General features: G+C 45.3%; 1 protein-coding gene across 1 annotated transcript; it reads right to left on the bottom strand.

Moving 5' to 3' along the window:
• Positions 1-925: 925 nt before the first annotated feature.
• Positions 926-22,135, bottom strand: LOC135377825 (ras-related protein Rab-2). The gene is made up of 7 exons (XM_064610528.1): positions 21,875-22,135; positions 21,172-21,243; positions 18,317-18,384; positions 18,163-18,245; positions 15,977-16,069; positions 6,664-6,844; positions 926-3,669 (listed from the first exon to the last, which is right to left on the bottom strand). The coding sequence occupies exons 1-7, from the start codon at positions 21,918-21,920 to the stop codon at positions 3,574-3,576; spliced, it is 639 nt and encodes a 212-aa protein (XP_064466598.1). The 5' UTR covers positions 21,921-22,135; the 3' UTR covers positions 926-3,573.
• Positions 22,136-23,399: the final 1,264 nt, after the last annotated feature.

Genomic DNA, 23,399 nt, shown 5'->3' with positions numbered 1-23,399 from the left:
ATTCTGATACGCAAATGCAAAGTGGCCAACTTAGAGCAGAATTTGGGCAAATACGTCATCACAGGGAACCTACACGTATGAGTGTAGATATAAGTAATTTTGGAGACCAATACATCTACCGGGCTTCCAAGCTAACTTGCACCGCGGTCTTAAAAAGAACACTGTGCGTCATAAGCAAATGAATGCAGCAGAATATTGTGAGGAGTCGCGTATTTCAATTGCTTGTATTTTTTCATGGTGGCTGATTAATCAATTAGCTAACTTCTTGATTATTTGTCTTAAAGCCGAGACCAGGAAAAAAAAAAAAAATTCCACGCAAGGCATACACTGCAGTCAGTAGGAAACAATTACGATGGGTGTTTCTCAACACGCTCTACAACTTTCCAATTCACATCTCTGCCCTAAGACGAATAATTAAAAAGTTAGCATGCACCACCATGAAAAAATACAGGCGATTAGAACATGAGGCAGATCACAATACTCTTCAGTTTTCATTCGCTTACGACGCACCACATTTTTTTAGACCCTGGTGCACATTAGCTTGGACACCCTACATATGCTGGGCATATGCAGATTACAGTGTGCATTTCAGTATGTCAAACAAGTCTGCAAAGTAGCCAGAATCCGCCACGACTTGCGCTCGAAGCGAAATTTGGGCAAACGCGCCAGTGCAGGGAACCCACAGCTATGCGTGTACAAATGACTAACTTTGAGAATAGTACATCCATATGTGGAGGATTTGAAACACAGAGCATCTGAATAAGTACCCCAGTTGCTCTTGCTTCACTCAAAGACTTTACAAAAGCTAAGGTGAAAAATTAAACCCCTCCCCCAATTTTCCTTGCAAATGACACGACTGAAGCTTGTCATCTTACAGGGAGAACATATAAAAGCTGGAAGACACATAATTAATGACACACGCTAATATTGATTGAAGCTATTTATTTGTACATCAGTAAATAAAGGTCTTGTCCACACGTCCCACATATCAAATACAAATACAAAATGCCACTTTTCAAGTCTGGCTGCTGTGCTCCAAGATGCATTTAGACTGCAGAATGCACACACAAAGAGAAACATCCACAACCACTTCTATCTAATTCAAGAATGTAGATGTTAGCTTACAACTGGGATGGGCATAAATTCTTTAAATGTAGCAGTGCATTTAAGAATTTACACAGTACAATGAAGAATTAGTAATTTAATACTGGGTTAATTCGTGCAAAGAGCAAATACTACGCACCAAAAACACAAGTGCCGGTAAAAATTTAGTGCTGACATTTTGAGGGGAAACTGGCTGACCCTCATCCCTCCATCGTTCCCGTCATCGCTTAAATGATTTAGTATAGCCTCATATTATGTAGACGTGGGTGGCACATCCCTGAGTTTTGGAATAGATGGAGACACAGAATAAGACAAACCAGAAATCAAATTAGCTGCTGTCCTGTTGCCAATCCATGCTACACACATTAAATTGTACACAATCTCACTAGCATATTACTTTTACGTTCACATTACCTAAATGCCGTCTGAAGATCGACTCTCATGAAAAGAAGTCCAGCACGTAAGAAGAGCAATAAAAACATTTGAAACTAGAATTTGAATGTACAGGGTGTTTGTAATAGTGATATCCTTCCATTAGATGTACATAAAAGACAACACCCCATGAAACTAGTTTCCTTCTGCAAAGGTATTGTCAAACACTTCAGAATCAACTCATGTGCAAAAATAACAGAATAAGAAAAGATAGAAAGGTTACATTATGTGTACAGCAGACACTGCCAAGATGCTTATGTAGTTACAATGCATTCACTTTCTTGCGAATTCTTTGTTCCCCCAACATCATCGTCAATTAATTTAGTTCTGTTCTTCATTCCATGTCTCGGGGTATTCCTCCATCATCATGCTTCACCAGCTAGCCTACACCTTGCCTTGTCTTTTCTCCACGTAATTTAGTTACATTTGTTTGTTGTTGTTTGTTAGCAACAGTAATGAGCTCCACTTGAGCCATGGAATGATTGACGACAATGATATGATTTTGTACAAGAAAAGTAAGTGGCTTCTGAAAGAGGCACTCGAACCAGTCATCACAAAATGTGTCCTCCCCTTCACCTAAGCCGTCCCAGAGTGACTAAGACCGAGGTTGGACTGCGATGCACATGATCCCACAGTCCTGAACAGTGCCCATACAATGCCCTTATTAAATTAAACAGGAATGCATTCTGCACAAACCCGGTGACAAGGTGGTCACTTATTCCTCTTGCCCCACTGGTTCATGCCTCTCAAGCAAGGTCACTACTTTTGCAACAGCATTCAATGATGGACATCTTGCTTAAAAAAGTATGCTATCAAAGGTACTAAAAATTTACACCAGAAACCTCTAACGTACTTGCAACTCATAATTGCTAGCAGCAAAGAACTCATCTGTATCTAGGGGGAAAAAAGGCTGCTTGAGTGTGTGCAGTTGTTTTCCTTGTCACCTAACTGTGGTTGTTGGATGTAGCCTGCCATCACATGTTTCATGCCGATTTGCTAGCCTAAATTCGCTTTCAGAAATTGGGCTTACCATATAATTTATCTTAGCCTAATTATGTAGAACCTGTTAATCAATTCGAGAACTCCCTGGTAGAACATTCCCTAACAATTGCTAACAAATGCTATCATGGCACAAATTCCCTCCAGTGACCACTTTGCAGTATAACCAACAGAAGGGTATCTTTTGATCATTTTTCTCAATTTACCTACCGTATATTTTACAGATTTTGAACACTGCCCATCCCTAGCTGGTAGTGGTACACAAAACCATATATGATAACCAGAGAGATATTTACACAAGTACACTATATATATATGTATATGTATATATATATATATAAATACTATGCACTTTTCTGGTGCATTCCCACTGTATAACATTAAGAATGAAAAATAAAAGCAGCAGCAGCAGCAGCAATGCGATTTCAAATACTATCCCAAGCTCTCAATTTATTCTCACTACACAGTTAGAACTCGAACAGTTCTTGGTGGTGTCAATCAATGCAGAAGCCTGGGAATGTGTCTGACTAGGATTACACCATGAAGACGCTAAAGGAAGCACACTGACTACATGGCGTGACACAACTGAATCTAATAAAACAGAACACTCATAGAAATAACAGAGGCACTCTATAGCCACAGGAAATCAAAATAGAAAATCATGGTTTACCCCTGTTAGACACCCCGGGTACAGGAAACATGGATATATGCACACAATATATCAAGCATTTTGCACTGATGTGTGTATACGTACAGGCAAATGCCCTTTCTGGCAATGCACCCAAAATGAGTGCAAGTCTTCCTTCATTTAACTCACGCACACAGAACACAAAAAACGTGGGAAAAGAAATAAACATCCTCACTACGAACTTCAGACACAAGTGCAAAACTTGCATGAGACAAGAGCATTTTTATGTTGTGTACATACAAGTAAACAGCACAGGTTGACACTTGTGCCTTCCGTACACACATAGGGTAGTGCGGCAAAAAGCACTGCTGCTTCTCCTTGCTTTGTCAGCACTATGAAGCCATTTCTGCTCAGCAGCAGCCACTGCTGGAGCTGGACCCAGGGCCACTGGCAGGCATACTAGGATTGGTAGGGGAATGCTGTGGTCCAATCTTAATTCCATTTGCCTGAAAAAACAAACAGGAAGCCAGGCTATTCCATTGTCTGTGCCACTTTTGGTTAATAATATGCCATGAAATACAAAAATTAATAAATTGGAAATCAAAAGTGCTCTATTGTTTACGAATACATACACACTAGACAATTACTCGCTAACTATCAATGCCCCTCATAGGCCACACAGTCAAAACAGCATGCATGCACTCTCTTTTGCATTTGAATTTCACACAGCAATACAAAGCTTCCTAAGCTTCCTGTCTAACTTGGTGCTTTCCATCCTATCTCACTTACTTCAACTGCAAGGTCTATGATAAAACAACAGATGGTGGTACAATTGGGTCATCTTACAAACATGAAGCACAGTTTAGTCATGCCATTGGCAATATTGCAGCGGAATTAGTGAGCGTGTGATGCATTGGAGGTCCATACTCTGCTAATACTGAGGGATTAAAGCTCAAAAGATCTTTGGTCAGCCACTAGACCAGCAGGCCTCATCAGCATTCAACACCATAGCTGGATAAATTCACAGGAATGTTACTAGCCGGCGTTACATACTTGCTCTAATGCCAACGCTTACAAGTCTCACTAAACTTCGATTTCAATGCTCTGTGATCAAATTGTTAAGACCACAAATATTCTACACCTGCATGACACTCCGCTATTCAGAGTCCCAAGGCTTACCCGACAGCATGTTGACAGACACCTGAAAAATTTCTAACGCCTGTGCATCAGTTTGAGCAACCTCAGAAAAAAGCCAGATTGATTGCATTAAAATTTGCTAAGCAATCAAGAAAGAGTCACAAAGTCTCTAAAGAAGTAGCAAGGATTTCAACAGCTAATAAACTACATATCTGAATGCACGTTGCTTCTGGTATAGTTCCATGTGTCACACTGCAAATTTTGTTCCCACATGAAGCTAGAATGAAATATGTTCGGCACAGAAAAGGGGAGCTCATGTCAGTCCATTTAACTGCTGTTCACAGAACAGCTAGTTATGCTCGGAAGCGTGTGCAACTGCTGGCTAAGCGTGGCATATGCTTCGCCAATTTGAGAGAGAGCACAATACAGAGCAATCCTACACCACCACAGACACAGGAGCGGTGAACAGTAGACACCAGATCTGTATGCATTGTTTCTTCCTGTGCCCATTACAATCTACCCAAAATTAACATTGGTAAAAGTCATGTTCACCTAGGAATACATGGCTCGCATTATCTTTTAGCTTGCCACCTTCTACAGCAAGGGGTTTCAAACACAATCTGAGCTTCTGCGGCCCAAGGACCTATGGCCCCTGAACAGAAGGACGCTCTCTCTCAAAAATTTGAGTGAAGAATTAGGAATGGAACCAGATTTTCGTTACCACTGTTTACACACCTGTTTGTGTCTGGTAACCCAAACGTATGTGAGCACGTTTAGTTCACGAACCTTAAGTCCAGGCTGCAGACGCAGCGTTGTCTATCGTTGAGCAGACTACCCATGACCGCGTTTATAAACTAAAGCTGGACGCCACAAGCTTGCAGAGGTCCTTTAAGTTGCCATCAACACGAGAATAGGACTTAACAAATCCGAGAAAATACAATTTGCAGATCATTATAAGTGGAATGGCTCCTCGGCTGCTCCACACACCGAGTACCTTGGCCATTAAGCGAAACAGTCTACTGTGCAGTTTATGTAGCAACATTCAGGAATATTGTCATTCAGCATTACTAAGATTTAATTTACATTTCAAACAGAATCTGTATAATCCAGCTTTTTATTAGTGCAACTAGACCGAGGATTGGGAACATATAGCTAGGACACCACCCACTGCCCGAACCCTAGAGACACTGGACACACTTTAACCTTCAAACCAGGAAGCTCCCAATAAATGTGCAAATAGCTGACTGCTGTCCTAGGAATCTATAGCTACAAAGACAATAGCTCTCACAGGCACTGCAAATATTTCTACGCTTACGGAGTAGTCAAGCTTGTTTATAACAATATTGACGGGAAGGCGAAATCATATAGTTATACCAAAGTTATAGTTATATATGAGAAATATCACGAAACATGTTACATATCACAAAATCGCCAGTCGGGACTGCGTCAACTAAGTAGAACGGCACAAGTTGAATGCTGCTGAACATGCGTGTTTGTTGAGCATGCAAAAACATTTTTTCTACCTGTAAATTGACACTTTTCCAAGGAGAACATAACCACCAATATCATGTGAGGCTCCACGCCTTTTGAGATTGATGATTTCGTCGACTGCTTGTCATGCAGTGCTGTAGTTGTCATCACTATCGGAACTACATTGTCCATTAGAAAGCGCCCTGCCCACGTATAATTCGACGGCGAGTGTTTCGATGGTGACACGCAAATTGTGTGCCAACTCATATTTTGGAAGGCATGGCACTTCGCAACAAGGTTTTGCACCAGCTCAAAATCTGTCAAGCACGTGCAACTTCGAGTCAAGCCATTTGTTTTGCTCATCAAAACGTGTCCCGGAAGCGCAACTTGAGAGCGAGAAACCTCTTCTTCTCAGAAACCCCTTCAAAGCCACGCACCTTGTACGCGCACATCTAATCCCTATCAGTTATGCACAGATAAACATACTGCGTTCTCACTTTAATGCTCACGGAGGCTTAGGCTGTTGAAAGTGCCACCTTAATTTGTTTTCAGTTAAAAAATGGAATCTTGCTTCTTGATTTTCCTGCATTTTACTGGCCCCCGGGAAAACTCTGATCGCCATACGTGAGCAAATGCTTTCATGGCGATCGTTATATTGATGTCGTGTTTACACATACCTCAATGGGTGAGCTGACGGGAACCAGCAATTTGTTCGCAATATCTGAGTTATCGTTACATTGAAGACCTTAAATGAGCTCCGCTGTAAATATAATTCGCCACAAGGTCTTAAAATACTTTGCTCAACTGCTCACCCTTGCAATCTGACACCATAGAGAATTTGTAAAGCAAACCATTTTTGTACAAATTGCTCATCAAAGAGTAAGGTGTCAAACCTCATTGTGGATATCAAAGACTCCTTCTTGAATCTTCTCATAAATCTCCTTAGCCGTATTTATGAATGCCTCCTCCACGTTGGCTGCTGTCTTGGCTGATGTCTCCATGAAGATCAGGCCATGCTCCCGAGCAAATGCCTCCCCTTCCTCTATTTTCACTTCCCGCCTGGTCTCCAAATCGCTAGAGGACAATAGTGAGCATATTATATTATGAAACATCAATTTCAGTGCTGAACATAGAGATGAAGTAAACTAAACCACTTTGCAAGACCAGTTATATAGGCACATACCACAACAAATGCCTCTACCTCAAGACCCGTTCACATTCTCTCCACTAACAAGCACAGAGAGGGAAAGCATTCAAATGAGCTACCACTGTCTGTACCACAGACGAGATGCCACGAAATACAAAAACCGGGTCTGCCACGACGACGACGTAAGCAGTCATATTTTCTAAAGCTCCTTTAGTTCGAAGAACGTTGGAAAGTAACCCATAACAGCTAGGTAACTGTGTTCATGTCACATATGCAACACAGACCAAGTCAGGAAAAACGGAAAAGCTTTAGCGTCGATACCACGGCTTCCAGAGAGAAAAAATAGCAACAAAACCACAAAAACACCATGCGTGGAGGCTAATGGTAAAATCCTTATTTTTCAAGGCAAAATTACTTTGTGGATTTTTAAAATTTATTCTTCAACGTTGCAGACCTTGCAGACCAAACAACAGTAATCCAGGCATCTATTTCTCACCCCTTCCTCACTACTTCAGCGCCACTATCGGGGAGAAAAGGAAAAGTATAGAAAAGAAAAGGAAAAGGAAAATTTTCGAGTTAATTATCTAAAAACTTCGTATTTTTGGGACGTATTTTACATCGTAACCACTAAATCAACATATATTACACAAAACAACAGCAATATTTCACAGAAAATCACACTTTTATAACATTTCTACCCATAGCGATAGTAAAGCAGACGACACATCTCGAGAAGCTCCGCAAATGTCCGTCATGAACCTCTTCACTCTCGGACGAATACTTACGGACACTGAAAAAACAGTGACATGGATTTACGACAAAGGATTGGTCCCTACCACCATGATGTGCCCCCATTGTGGCCACCAACTAGTGTCAAAGCTGTGCCAGCGCACTTTCGGTCGCTTTCGGTGCCGCCGCAACCACCCGGAATTTTGCCAGTCCACCACTATCGGGACCTGGTTTGAGAACATTCGATCGGCGCCGGAGCAAGTACTGGTACTCACCTAGTGCTTCGCAACAAAAATGACCTTCCGGCGAGCAGTAAAAGAAGCATCCCTGGACAGTACCATGTCCAAGGCGACAGTCACGGACTGGTATTTGGACTGCAGGGAAGTGTGTACTGACTCCCTTTCAGATGTACACAGAGAAAAAATCGGAGGCACAAGCCACGTCGTAGAAATCGACGAATGCAGAATAGGCCGACGCAAATACCAACGTGGTCGTGTTGTGGAAGGGACCTGGATCCTGGGCCTTATCGATGTGGACACAAAGGAGCTCCGACTTACCATTTGTCCTGACAACAAAAGGGACAACAACACGCTCCTTGCCCTCATCTATGCCAATGTGGAAAAGGGGACCACAATATACACTGACTGCTGGAATGGCTACTGTGGACTATCCGCTGAAGGCTTCCAGCATATGACTGTCAATCATCACTACCAGTTTGTGGACCCAGACACCGGTGTGACCACACACCACATCGAGTCACAATGGAGGCCACTCCGACACAGGCTTGCCACAGGAGGAGTGACCAGCGACAACATGGCACACCACCTCACCGAATACCTCTGGAGGTTGTACTGTACAAACAAACATGAAGACCCTTTCGACAGGATGCTCAGTGACATTAAGCGCCTGTACACACCTGGACATCACACTGAAGCCTAGAAGTGACACTGTACATATTGTAAATACTTGTACATATTTGACGGACCCCTTTCGGGTGATCGTATGCGGTTGGGTACTACCCTGCACCGCACTGATGAGCCCCAATTAGGGCGAAACGGTCACCCTAAAGCCACTCTTTCAACGTGTGAGATACATAAAAACCTAACCCAACCTTGGTCAGTCTTGACTTGAGCACATTCTTCGCAAACTGACTGACTCTCCAACGTGTGAAATACGCAAAAACCTAACCTAACCTCAGTCATGACGAATCACAGTCTACATGGGCCCTCTCGACACATGGAATACGTGTTCACCAGACCTAACCTAACCAGTCACGCCGGATCACAGTCTACATGGGCCCTCTCGACACATGGAATACGTGTTCACCAGACCTAACCTAACCTCAGTCACGCCAGATCACAGTCTACGTGGGCCCTCTCGACACATGGAATACGTGTTCACCAGACCCAACCTCAGTCACGCCGGATCACAGTCTACGTGGGCCCTCTTGACACATGGAATACGTGTTCACCAGACCTAACCTCAGTCACGCCGGATCACAGTCTACGTGGGCCCTCTCGACACATGGAATACGTGTTCACCAGACCCAACCTCAGTCACGCCAGATCACAGTCTACGTGGGCCCTCTCGACACATGGAATACGTGTTCACCAGACCTAATCTAACATTAGTCACGCCGGATCACAGTCTACGTGGGCCCTCTCGACACATGGAACACGTGTTCACCAGACCTAACCTAACCTCAGTGACGCCGGATCACAGTCTACGTGGGCCCTCTCGACACATGGAATACGTGTTCACCAGACCTAACCTAACCAGTCACGCCGGATCACAGTCTACATGGGCCCTCTCGACACATGGAATACGTGTTCACCAGACCTAACCTAACCTCAGTCACCCCAGATCACAGTCTACGTGGGCCCTCTCGACACATGGAATACGTGTTCACCAGACCTAACCTAACCTCAGTCACGCCAGATCACAGTCTACGTGGGCCCTCTCGACACATGGAATACTGTTCACCAGACCTAACCTCAGTCACGCCGGATCACAGTCTACGTGGGCCCTCTTGACACATGGAATACGTGTTCACCAGACCTAACCTAACATTAGTCACACCGGATCACAGTCTACGTGGGCCCTCTCGACACATGGAACACGTGTTCACCAGACCTAACCTAACCAGTCACGCCGGATCACAGTCTACATGGGCCCTCTCGACACATGGAATACGTGTTCACCAGACCTAACCGAACCTCAGTCACGCCGGATCACAGTCTACGTGGGCCCTCTTGACACATGGAATATGTGTTCACCAGACCCAACCTCAGTCACGCCAGATCACAGTCTACGTGGGCCCTCTCGACACATGGAATACGTGTTCACCAGACCTAACCTCAGTCACGCCAGATCACAGTCTACGTGGGCCCTCTCGACACATGGAATACGTGTTCACCAGACCTAACCTAACATTAGTCACGCCGGATCACAGTCTACGTGGGCCCTCTCGACACATGGAACACGTGTTCACCAGACCTAACCTAACCTCAGTGACGCCGGATCACAGTCTACGTGGGCCCTCTCGACACATGGAATACGTGTTCACCAGACCTAACCTAACCAGTCACGCCGGATCACAGTCTACATGGGCCCTCTCGACACATGGAACACGTGTTCACCAGACCTAACCTAACCTCAGTGACGCCTGATCACAGTCTACGTGGGCCCTCTCGACACATGGAATACGTGTTCACCAGACCTAACCTAACCAGTCACGCCGGATCACAGTCTACGTGGGCCCTCTCGACACATGGAATACGTGTTCACCAGACCTAATCTAACATTAGTCACGCCGGATCACAGTCTACGTGGGCCCTCTCGACACATGGAATACGTGTTCACCAGACCTAACCTCAGTCACGCCGGATCACAGTCTAAATAGGGCCCTCTCGACACATGGAATACGTGTTCACCAGACCCAACCTCAGTCACGCCGGATCACAGTCTACGTGGGCCCTCTCGACACATGGAATACGTGTTCACCAGACCTAACCTCAGTCACGCCGGATCACAGTCTACGTGGGCCCTCTCGACACATGGAACACGTGTTCACCAGACCTAACCCAACCTCAGTCACGCCGGATCACAGTCTACGTGGGCCCTCTTGACACATGGAATACGTGTTCACCAGACCTAACCTAACATTAGTCACACCGGATCACAGTCTACGTGGGCCCTCTTGACACATGGAATACGTGTTCACCAGACCTAACCTCAGTCACGCCGGATCACAGTCTCCGTGGGCCCTCTCGACACATGGAATACGTGTTCACCAGACCTAACCTAACCTCAGTGACGCCGGATCACAGTCTACGTGGGCCCTCTCGACACATGGAATACGTGTTCACCAGACCTAACCTAACCAGTCACGCCGGATCACAGTCTACATGGGCCCTCTCGACACATGGAATACGTGTTCACCAGACCTAACCTAACCTCAGTCACGCCAGATCACAGTCTACGTGGGCCCTCTCGACACATGGAATACGTGTTCACCAGACCCAACCTCAGTCACGCCGGATCACAGTCTACGTGGGCCCTCTTGACACATGGAATACGTGTTCACCAGACCTAACCTCAGTCACGCCGGATCACAGTCTACGTGGGCCCTCTCGACACATGGAATACGTGTTCACCAGACCCAACCTCAGTCACGTCAGATCACAGTCTACGTGGGCCCTCTCGACACATGGAATACCTGTTCACCAGACCTAATCTAACATTAGTCACGCCGGATCACAGTCTACGTGGGCCCTCTCGACACATGGAACACGTGTTCACCAGACCTAACCTAACCTCAGTGACGCCGGATCACAGTCTACGTGGGCCCTCTCGACACATGGAATACGTGTTCACCAGACCTAACCTAACCTCAGTCACGCCAGATCACAGTCTACGTGGGCCCTCTTGACACATGGAATACGTGTTCACCAGACCTAACCACAGTCACGCCGGATCACAGTCTACGTGGGCCCTCTTGACACATGGAATACGTGTTCACCAGACCTAACCTCAGTCACGCCGGATCACAGTCTCCGTGGGCCCTCTCGACACATGGAATACGTGTTCACCAGACCTAACCTAACCTTAGTCACGCCGGATTACAGTCTACATAGGGCCCTCTCGACACATGGAATACGTGTTCACCAGACCCAACCTCAGTCACGCCGGATCACAGTCTACGTGGGCCCTCTTGACACATGGAATACGTGTTCACCAGACCTAACCTCAGTCACGCCGGATCACAGTCTACGTGGGCCCTCTCGACACATGGAATACGTGTTCACCAGACCTAATCTAACATTAGTCACGCCGGATCACAGTCTACGTGGGCCCTCTCGACACATGGAATACGTGTTCACCAGACCTAACCTCAGTCACGCCGGATCACAGTCTACGTGGGCCCTCTTGACACATGGAATACGTGTTCACCAGACCTAACCTCAGTCACGCCGGATCACAGTCTCCGTGGGCCCTCTCGACACATGGAATACGTGTTCACCAGACCTAACCTAACCTTAGTCACGCCGGATCACAGTCTACGTGGGCCCTCTTGACACATGGAATACGTGTTCACCAGACCTAACCTCAGTCACGCCAGATCACAGTCTACGTGGGCCCTCTCGACACATGGAATACGTGTTCACCAGACCTAACCTCACATTAGTCACGCCGGATCACAGTCTACGTGGGCCCTCTCGACACATGGAACACGTGTTCACCGGACCTAACCTAACCTCAGTGACGCCGGATCACAGTCTACGTGGGCCCTCTCGACACATGGAATACGTGTTCACCAGACCTAACCTCAGTCACGCCAGATCACAGTCTACGTGGGCCCTCTCGACACATGGAATACGTGTTCACCAGACCTAACCTCACATTAGTCACGCCGGATCACAGTCTACGTGGGCCCTCTCGACACATGGAACACGTGTTCACCGGACCTAACCTAACCTCAGTCACGCCGGATCACAGTCTACATGGGCCCTCTCGACACATGGAATACGTATTCACCAGACCCAACCTCAGTCACGCCGGATCACAGTCTACATAGGGCCCTCTCGACACATGGAATACGTGTTCACCAGACCCAACCTCAGTCACGCCGGATCACAGTCTACGTGGGCCCTCTTGACACATGGAATACGTGTTCACCAGACCTAACCTCAGTCACGCCGGATCACAGTCTACGTGGGCCCTCTCGACACATGGAATACGTGTTCACCAGACCCAACCTCAGTCACGCCGGATCACAGTCTACGTGGGCCCTCTTGACACATGGAATACGTGTTCACCAGACCTAACCTCAGTCACGCCGGATCACAGTCTACGTGGGCCCTCTCGACACATGGAATACGTGTTCACCAGACCCAACCTCAGTCACGCCAGATCACAGTCTACGTGGGCCCTCTCGACACATGGAATACGTGTTCACCAGACCTAATCTAACATTAGTCACGCCGGATCACAGTCTACGTGGGCCCTCTCGACACATGGAACACGTGTTCACCAGACCTAACCTCAGTCACGCCAGATCACAGTCTACGTGGGCCCTCTCGACACATGGAATACGTGTTCACCAGACCTAACCTAACCTAACCAGTCACGCCGGATCACAGTCTACATGGGCCCTCTCGACACATGGAATACGTGTTCACCAGACCTAACCTAACCTCAGTCACGCCAGATCACAGTCTACGTGGGCCCTCTCGACACATGGAATACGTGTTCACCAGACCCAACCTCAGTCACGCCAGATCACAGTCTACGTGGGCCCTCTCGACACATGGAATACGTGTTCACCAGACCTAATCTAACATTAGTCACGCCGGATCACAGTCTACGTGGGCCCTCTCGACACATGGAATACGTGTTCACCAGACCTAACCTCAGTCACGCCGGATCACAGTCTACGTGGACCCTCTCGACACATGGAATACGTGTTCACCAGACCTAACCTAACCAGTCACGCCGGATCACAGTCTACATGGGCCCTCTCGACACATGGAATACGTGTTCACCAGACCTAACCTAACATTAGTCACGCCGGATCACAGTCTACGTGGGCCCTCTCGACACATGGAATACGTGTTCACCAGACCCAACCTCAGTCACGCCAGATCACAGTCTACGTGGGCCCTCTCGACACATGGAATACGTGTTCACCAGACCCAACCTCAGTCACGCCAGATCACAGTCTACGTGGGCCCTCTCGACACATGGAATACGTGTTCACCAGACCTAACCTAACATTAGTCACGCCGGATCACAGTCTACGTGGGCCCTCTCGACACATGGAACACGTGTTCACCAGACCTAACCTAACCTCAGTGACGCCGGATCACAGTCTACGTGGGCCCTCTCGACACATGGAATACGTGTTCACCAGACCTAACCTTAGTCACGCCGGATCACAGTCTACGTGGGCCCTCTTGACACATGGAATACGTGTTCCACCAGACCCAACCTCAGTCACGCCGGATCACAGTCTACGTAGGCCCTCTCGACACATGGAATACGTGTTCACCAGACCTAACCTAAGCTTAGTCACGCCGGATCACAGTCTACGTGGGCCCTCTCGACACATGGAATACGTGTTCACCAGACCTAACCTAACCTTAGTCACGCCGGATCACAGTCTATGTGGGCCCTCTCGACACATGGAATACGTGTTCACCAGACCCAACCTAACCTCAGTCACAACGGATGCACAGTCTACATGGGCTCTCTCCACACATGGAATACGCACTCAGCTGACCTGACCTAACCTCAGCCACACCCATTTCCTCTGATTCATTTGTGCCTCCGCTAATAACTTTCAACATTAAACTTTCAATATTAAATTTCAATACATTTCAATATTAAGTGCTGCTAATAACGTTCAATAATAAATTTCAATATTATATTCAATATGTACATTTCAATATTAAATGCTGTATTCCAGACATCTACAAACAAAGCACGCATGCAGTTTTCTGTTTTACATCACAGTTGGCCCTAGGGGCTTTAACTATTCTAATAACCCTGCTCTGCCTTTCAATTTCAAAAGAAGATATATCCGTATTCACACGTATCGTCTGGCAACAATGACCGTAGCGTACTCCTGCTAAACCTACATCCATCCGTGCGCTTGGGGATCAATGCAAAAGTACAGCCGGAAAAACAAAACATTTGATCAACTGCAGAACATCCAGCAACTCCCACACTATGTTGCCATTTTTGTCCCCGAATATATACACAACAGTTCATATGCAAGAATGACTACAAAGCAGAGAAAGTATGGCTATCTAATTACAATACGTAGTTCAAGGACAAAGAGACACAGTTTACACATATGGGCGAGACAAACAATAATTACTCCACAATTATGACAAACAGTGTTAGCTACAGCAACGTGCATTTTTAAGCATGAGGAGTTTTTCTCTTTGTGATATCCAGTTAATGAATTCCTCAGCAGAAAGGCTTAAGGCATGATCAGCATCTCTGTACCAATATACAAATAGTACAACGATAACGCAGACAGATGATGATGATCAAATTGATAATGATGAAATTTGATCAGCGTGTGACACGTTCTCGAGAACATATCGCGTCGTCCCTCCTCTGTCCCTTTCTCGGGTTCCGTTTCTTCACTATGTACCAGCTGGCCTGCACCATTGCCCTTTTGACATTGTTGTACCACATGTTGCTATTTCACCGCTTTTCTATTCTCCCGGTTAGTTTTGAGACAGGAAGAACTGCAAAAGTGCAGGTTATACATATCCACACATTCAGGACAAAAACCTGATTATCTGACACCTTCATAGTCATTATTTGCGTTCTAATAAACGAAATCGAACCCAACTATGCTTCAAATGCAAGTATTGCGCATTTGCGAAAGAGGTCCACTGCGAGAACTCGGCGCTGCGACAAAGATAAAATCTCCACACTGCCTCCTTGGCGCAGAGTCAGTTTCATAAATCAGCACCACGAGGAAAAGCTAAAAGTTAAAACAAAACTCATTCTGTAGTGTTTATAGTATCCACCAAATCTCACCACTTGTCCATATCTGCTTTGGAGGCCGAGTAGCGTGGGTTGGGAACCCGTCGATCACAGATGACAGACGCTCTATGGGCGCGGTAACAAAATAGTTAAGGTGCACATGCTGGCATAAGAGTTATGTTGTAAATAACTACAGTTGTGTCCACTGCTTTCCTTCCACCAGTGATAAATCTACCTTGGTTCTTTGAAGTGGAACACGTAAAACTGATTTTAGACAACATATTGAGCCTAGCAGCTTTATTGCACGAGACATCAGACCAACTCACCTCTTGTTCCCAATCAGCATAATCACCATATTGGAATTGGAATGCTGGCGTGCATCCTCCAGCCAGAGAGTCAAGTGGTTGAAAGTGTCCCTCCTAGATTCGTTACAAAAGTCAAGTCAAGTTTTTGAATTAGAAAATAGCAATTTTTAGATCCTGGGATCAAAATCATCATAGTCAAGTGGGATCATTAAAAAAAGAAAGGGGGGGGGGGGGGGGGGGCTGGACAGGACAGGCAGGGGACAACGATGACTCTGTTTCCATTCAGTGGAAAGTCGGTCCACGCAAGTTGCTGAAATCGTCACACTGCATCACGGAAAAATAAAGAAATACGTGGGCGTTGTGTGCACCAGACATGCATCCACAGACGGCTCCATTTATACACTAATTTAAAAGAATAGTGTGCCTGGACGGCTCAAAGTATTTACGTAAGCAGTTACAGTATTTAAATACTGTCTTAATGTGTTTATATTTTGTATTTCATTACTTTCACCATAAAGTATTTATAGGCAGTATTTAAATACATGAAAACATGTAGTATTTTGTATTTATATTTAAATACCCGAAAAGTGTATTTATGCCCAGCCCTGCGAGTACGGTACACATAGAACTGTCAAAGTTTCATTCGGTATAACCAAGTCGTTTTCGAGGAATTTGTCCAAACGTGCCGTAATAGCAGACGACGAAACATGCGCTTCTCTCATGCATACGTCACGCATGACATCGGCCTGCAGGTACGTCGTCGTTGTCATGGTAATTGTAACTTGCAGAAGCACCTTGGGTTGAGTCATCCCCTTTGCTCTCGAAATGGGGACACTCAGGCATATATCTCCGAGAGCGGAGAATGTAGTCCGAGCATTGGCTGTGGGGTCTCCGATAATGTGGCGCATAATTGGATACGTGGAAGCTAAGTCACATGTTTTCTTTCCGCGAGTATTTAATGCGTTTTTTAAATAAACACACACTCCTTCTCCATGTATGTCATCAGCGACACTTCATTTCGAAACATGATCAGTGTGCAACGGGGAGTGTAATGGAAGCACTCGTAATATATTTTTGGTCGGAGCTGCAACACGACCGCGAGCGCGGATGGCCAGCGACTTCAGATTTGTGATTGTGGGTGGGGTTGTCCTGCAACTTTTAGTTTGTCTCTGAGGATTAACATAGTTGTTCTAAACCACCATGTTTGACACTTCTTAGAATGCGCGTTTTTCACCTAAGAACTGAAAGAAAATGTACGAGATTTGCCGCGGTCCCCAGTACCTTCTGAAAGTCGTCTGCTCACGCCAATGCACTAGCGCGCGCAAAAGCAGACGATTCTGTATCCTATCACGGACTTTCCCGCAGGGCGACGTCGCTGTTCTTATTGTTGCCAACATAGACTGCGGCATGCTCTGCAATCTTTATCAATTTAATTCTATTATTTAATAACTGTGACGTGTTTTGTCGGGTAAATTCGCAGTATTCCATTTTCAACAAAGGGCAATCGAATGGTACACTTTATGAGAGGGGCAGGGGGTACGAGACCGTCCCTTTAAGGATGGCGATAGGAAGCCGCATTTCTGCCAGGGAAACGGGAACGCCTACTTGCGTGTATCTCGTTGCTTTCAGATAAACAAATCATACTGCTTGAGCGGCCGGAAACTAATGCATGGACCTGATAAAGTTCAAAATACACTATCATCTGCAACAGAAATCAACAAATCGATGCTTGGGGAGTGAACTACACTTTAGTGTTTGATGATAAATCTCTCAGCTATTCCAATGAAGGTCACAGGTGCTACAGTGAAAGGCCAAATGAACATGGGACACATGAAAAAAAGTTTCCTGTTTCAGTCATTTCTCTCAATGAAAACTAGGTGAAATTCCAAAATTTATGTGGCATTGCTGTCTCCGTAGATATTTGCTTGCTTGAGTATTAAAGCTTTATCTGTGTTTAATACTTGTGTACGTGCACATCCCTTTTTGACCCGCATTGTGGGTACACCTGCAACAACACAATTTCTACATGCAAATCACAAATCTTTGCAGACATCTGCAGTAACCTGCCTTCACCTCTATTTATAACACAATGTTTTTATATGTTACTTAACACAGTACATCACAGTGGAATGTCATGCATCACTAACTTATGAGCAAGTCAAAAACAGCAGCATTATAAATTTGTAAATAATTATTTAACGACCTACCGAGTGATGTCATACACAAGAAGGGCACCAGCGGCACCCCTATAGTATGATCTTGTGATTGAGCGAAAGGCTTCCTGCCCAGCCTGAAAGCAAAACCATGTGAACAAAAAAAATTTTCTCAGGTCATTATTGCTGTACAAGGAAAGTTACTCACGGTATCCCATATTTGCAGCTTTATCTGTTTGCCATCGATAGTTATCATACGAGCACCAAACTCAACTCCTGAAAAGCAGACGTAAGCCACTTACATACATTATCCCCAACACCTCATGGCGCGCTTACATATGCCATGACCCACGACCTACTAGATTATAGCGTCCATGTCATAATTCTCAACTCCTGTTCGCATGTTCCTCTAGGGTGCTATACGTCGGCCCGCGGGATCTTCATCACAATTGGAAAGTTGAAATTTGAATGCACAGAAGCGGACACAGTCGTAGCAGATGCCAGCAACGCAACAGTGGAATGACGATGATACGTACGACTTTTGCAACCTGCATCCTATGGGACATGCACTCATTGTATGAAAACCCTGAAATAACTTCAGTACAAGATATTGTAGCAATCGAAGATGATATTGCAGCAATAATGGGGACGAGCCCGACCCAGCTACCGAAAGCCCGGCTCTCAGCTGCATAGGTGGATGTGTAATGCGATCCATTCTACACTGTACATAGCAAACAGCATAAACACATACTTCCACACATACTTCGAAGGTGCAAGCGCACCTTTGAGGTTTGTGCTTGTAGCAACACATGGGCTCGAGTCTAGCATGCCTGTGTACGGTGCATGCCGCAGCGATGGCGAGATGCTCAACATGGCAAAGTCGAGAATAACTTGATGCCTGTGTTGTAGCGTTGTAGCAGAAAGACGGAGGGAGGACCCAGATACATGGTTGCCTTGTTTTCAAGACAAATGTTGAGGATAAATAATGCAAATGAATAGCCCACAAAAGCTCGGCCCGACCGAGACCAGAGAACTCTCTGATTGAATCCGAGCCTGCAGCCAAAATGACTTATTTCGGGCCAATTTCGGCCCATGTGTCGGGCCAGCCCGGCTCTTTGCAGTGCTCTAGTGCACATGACATGGTCGCTATAATCTAGTAGGCCGTGGCCATGACTAAATTGGTCTGGTCCAAATGACATGACATGATGGGAACGCAAATGGACGAGAACGAACACCTTTTGATGAGTGAACACTTTCACCTCTGAGTCACCAAAGACTGGAGTAGAATTTGTTACCAAGTTAAGAGTTGCATCAGAAACACAAAGAACAATTGTATAAACTCCATTCACATCTCACATAAAAGAGTTCATTTCATTTCTTAAATGGCAAAGAAATGAATGGTTAATTGTGGATGTTATTCAGCAGAATTTCAAATCAGGAATACAGAGACTTAAACATGTCAGCTACTGCAAATAATATTCTCAAGCAGCAACAAGTTTCTGTCAAACTGTTTTGAGAGGTCAGAAATTTCAAATTACGGTATGTTCCGGTGTATACTGCGTGCGTTATACATTTAAAAAAGTGTCACGAAGAGGCACTGTGTGTTATCTACCTGTGCGCTTTATACATAGGAGAGTTTCCCCCTAAAATCTAGACTTTTAGGAGGATGTCGGGCAACTTGCCTAGGAATAGCCACGCGCTGGGTTCAGTGCGGCGCCTCTTAGGCGGTTATGATGGGGTATACCTTCAACAAATAAAGGACAGTAGGCTTCTTTAGTCCTGGATGGATCTTCCCCTCGCAGTGGCATTGCTCTTAACTGAGGGCGACATAGCACGCATGAGTCACCTGAGGGTCAAGGACCCAAGGTGACTTCGGAATACTAGTGTTTCTCTAGATGACCACCTGGGTGGCAGACCTGTACTTTAAAGTAGAGGCCGTACCTTGTAGGTAAATAAAGCTATAATAACAATAGGTAATAAATGATAGTTGTACTTGTACTATAGGCCTCTTTCCGTTTACAAACAAAAGACGCCATTGTTGTGTGGGCAACCACACGAACGCGACTCCCGATTGCCGTGTGTAATTGCAGATTGATTCAAGTGTTGTCGAATTGTAATTTCTGGCAAACTGTGTCACATTATTCTCATTGTCCCGGACTCTCTGTTAATTTGTTTTGCCCACACCGGCCTTGTGACGTCACCCGCGGAAACTGGTCTATATACTTGTATAATAAGGGCGATACAGAGCCTACTTCCTGCTCAAAATTAAAGAGCTGGGAATTGCATGACGTTGGTGTGCTTTATGTATCGGTGAGAGTTATACACCAAACTTTTTTCAATTTTCTCTAATTTGAATGGGTGCATGCCATACACCGGGAAATACAGCAGTAACAGCATGCAATCGAATTTACAGCTATTAGCACAGTGGTCTTGCATATTCCTGATAACGGATGACACGTTGATGGCGTCTGAAATGCTACTTGAAAATGGTCCCTTGGCCAAAATGTGTGATTTGCTCATTGATGCTTAGCTTTTCCCCCAACTCCCCATAACACAAACAGCCACCAAGACCCTAAGGGACAAAGTCATAAAGCAGTCAATCATAAGTCATTGACATATTTCACTATTAAACTGGACCATGGTGAATCTAGCACTATTCTGAGGACAAAAGTAAGTGCCTCATTGGACTGGTTACTCTACCTTCACATGAAGCTGAATAGGCCAAGTGAAATGAGGCCTGCACAATGGCACATTGCTCACTTTTAGTTACATACTTTATGGACAAGATATAAAAACGCACTCAAGTATACGAATAAGGCAGTAGAATAAAATTCAAATGGTTAGGATCATTTAGTTTTAATGACAAGCTTTTGTGTCGAATCTGCACCTTATCAGATGTGATCATCACCTGATGAAGTGCAGGTTCTAGTCCAACCGTCTAAATTTGATTCTGATTACACACTCCAGTTAAATACCACAGAATATAGAACAAACACAATTCAACATCAAGACACCGCAGTCATTTAAGGGAGAGAGAGAGAAAAAAAAAGAAAGAAAACTTGCCTATCGTGAGGTCATGCACTGGTTGGAAACGTTTGTCCGTAAACTGGAGCAAGAGGCAGGACTTTCCAACACCTGCAAGCATAATATAACAGACTTAGTCAGATAATAAACCAACAATAACACACGCTGGATCAGACCAGTTGTCGTGATCCACCCTAGAGCACATCCAGCAGTAAAAATGGATTTGTGTGTGTGTCACGATGCAAACGCACAATTTATCAGCTGCAAATGGAGAGAAGGTCTGCTGCTCATCGGTGATTCGTACTTCGTCGAGAACAGCAGCAAACAACGCCGACAGGTCTTAGCCAAACGATGGCGGCAGTGACTTTGGTACCATCGCTAGCCAAGTTGCAGCTGCTAAACCAGCACCTGAAAACTGTGCTCACAGGCTAACCGAGGGCGAAAAATGCCACCTACGTACCATCTGTATGCGGATATTTCGTCTATAAATTCGGTCACAAACAGACGTACCAGATAATTGTTTGTTATAGGAGGTGTAGTCATTTACCCTAACATATGGGGTACAAGAACAAACAATAAAGGGGTATACACTAAAAAAAAATAAAAATACAAAACCCGACAAGGAACAGCATGTCGCCATTTTGTCTGCAATAAGCAATGTCGCGAAACGCGTCACAACAGAAACGTATCATTCATGGTACAAACTGGTGACAGAAATGCAATCTGATTAGTGTGAACTAACCTGTGTCCCCTATGATGATGTATTTAAAGAGGTAAGCGTATGACATCCTTTTGAAACAATAGACCACAACAGAGTCCAGAACACCTACTCCTCGCCTGGTAATGCAAATTCTGACACTGACGTCATCCCTGTATTTCGGTCTCACGGGGGCGCTACAGTCCGTATTATTTTCACAGCTATTCTGCTCAGCAAGCTGCAGCCAGCTTTAATTGGTGCCAAAGATAACTACCCTGCCGATGGAGGAAACCGTAACCACGTAATGAAATTCGAATTATGCTACGGGGTGTGCGCATGGGTCACGTGACAGCGTCGTTTCTTTTTCTTTTTTTTTCTTCTTCTTCCGAGTACATTTTCGTATGTTCCTCCAACTACCAAATGTCCGAGGTACATACCATGCTACTAAAGCATCTACGTCTCGCTAGTTGTACGGTTTCTAATGCTGTCACCTGTCACCACCGCGACAATTTCCTTTTAATCGGAATGATGGTCGCAGTGGTACTGGTGGTACCTTGTGTGCAACTGCGTAACCATATAATGCAGTAACGCGCCCAGAGCTATTACAACTTTTCGTCTGAATCACGCAATCGCACCTTGCGATTATTTCACGTTTTCGGCTATATTTCGGAGTTATGTCACAGTACATGCCCATTTTTGGCCACGCACTGCCTGCACTGGACGACCAGAGCAGACCGGGGAGGGGTTATCCTACATTTGGGAAAGGAAAAACTGGGAGAAATCTCCCTCCCCAAGCTCCTTTCGATCCCATCCCAATGTAGTTTTCTGGCTACACTACTGACATGGCTATTCCTGTGAGTTGACATGTTGGGGCATCCCTGCATTATTCCACAACAGACACTATTCCATTCTTGACTATTTACATGCAAAAATTGAACTGCATAAACTGCAAGGTTACATAAAACAGAAAATTGCCCATGATAAGAACCCGAGACTAGGGGAAATAAATAGTTGTGTGAAATAGAAAACTGTGTTACCCATCTTACCACTATCAAGTTACACTAAAGCGCCACCCAAGGACTGACAGGCGGAACCACCACAAGGACAACCAGACACACCTGTGTCAAATATGTTCACTTTCAAGGACAGCAAAGGTTTACTCTCGGAGAACACAGCTGTTCGGTTGAAATATGGGAGTCATAGAAAAAGCCAGACAGCGGCAGGGTTTGAACCACGCATTCCTTGATTACCGGTCAAGCGCCTTGACATCCATCACGTTCACAGCTGTTCGTTTTGCTTGTTTTCACTGGGACGTTGACTGGAACAACTACTCAAGTCAGATTGTGCAGCAATGGAAAATGTTTCACGATATGCCAACATCCACACCATCATAACTGCCCCATATAGCTAGTATTACCTCATGTCAGAGAGGATCACTTGGGTATAGCCATAAAATATCACAGGTGGAGTCATACCTGTAAAATGCACGGGTACCTCAAAATAGTCTTGTACTATCACATGACAGTGCTGTGATCTGACTTAAAAGGTATAAGTCACTGGAATGGTCGTA

This window comes from Ornithodoros turicata, chromosome 1, assembly GCF_037126465.1.
Source record: "Ornithodoros turicata isolate Travis chromosome 1, ASM3712646v1, whole genome shotgun sequence".
Taxonomy (NCBI): Eukaryota; Metazoa; Arthropoda; class Arachnida; order Ixodida; family Argasidae; genus Ornithodoros; species Ornithodoros turicata.
This window is presented reverse-complemented; position numbering and strand designations above follow the sequence as displayed.

Bases quoted from the DNA above. Each gene is read 5' to 3' on its own strand.
- LOC135377825 (XM_064610528.1), bottom strand. From the start codon at position 21,920: ATGTCATACGCTTACCTCTTTAAATACATCATCATAGGGGACACAG. The intron at 18,385-21,171 runs GCAAGTTTTCTT...TCTGCTTTTCAG, and splicing joins AGTGCATGACCTCACGATAG to GAGTTGAGTTTGGTGCTCGT. The intron at 16,070-18,162 runs GTAGGTCGTTAA...TAACGAATCTAG, and splicing joins CTTGTGTATGACATCACTCG to GAGGGACACTTTCAACCACT.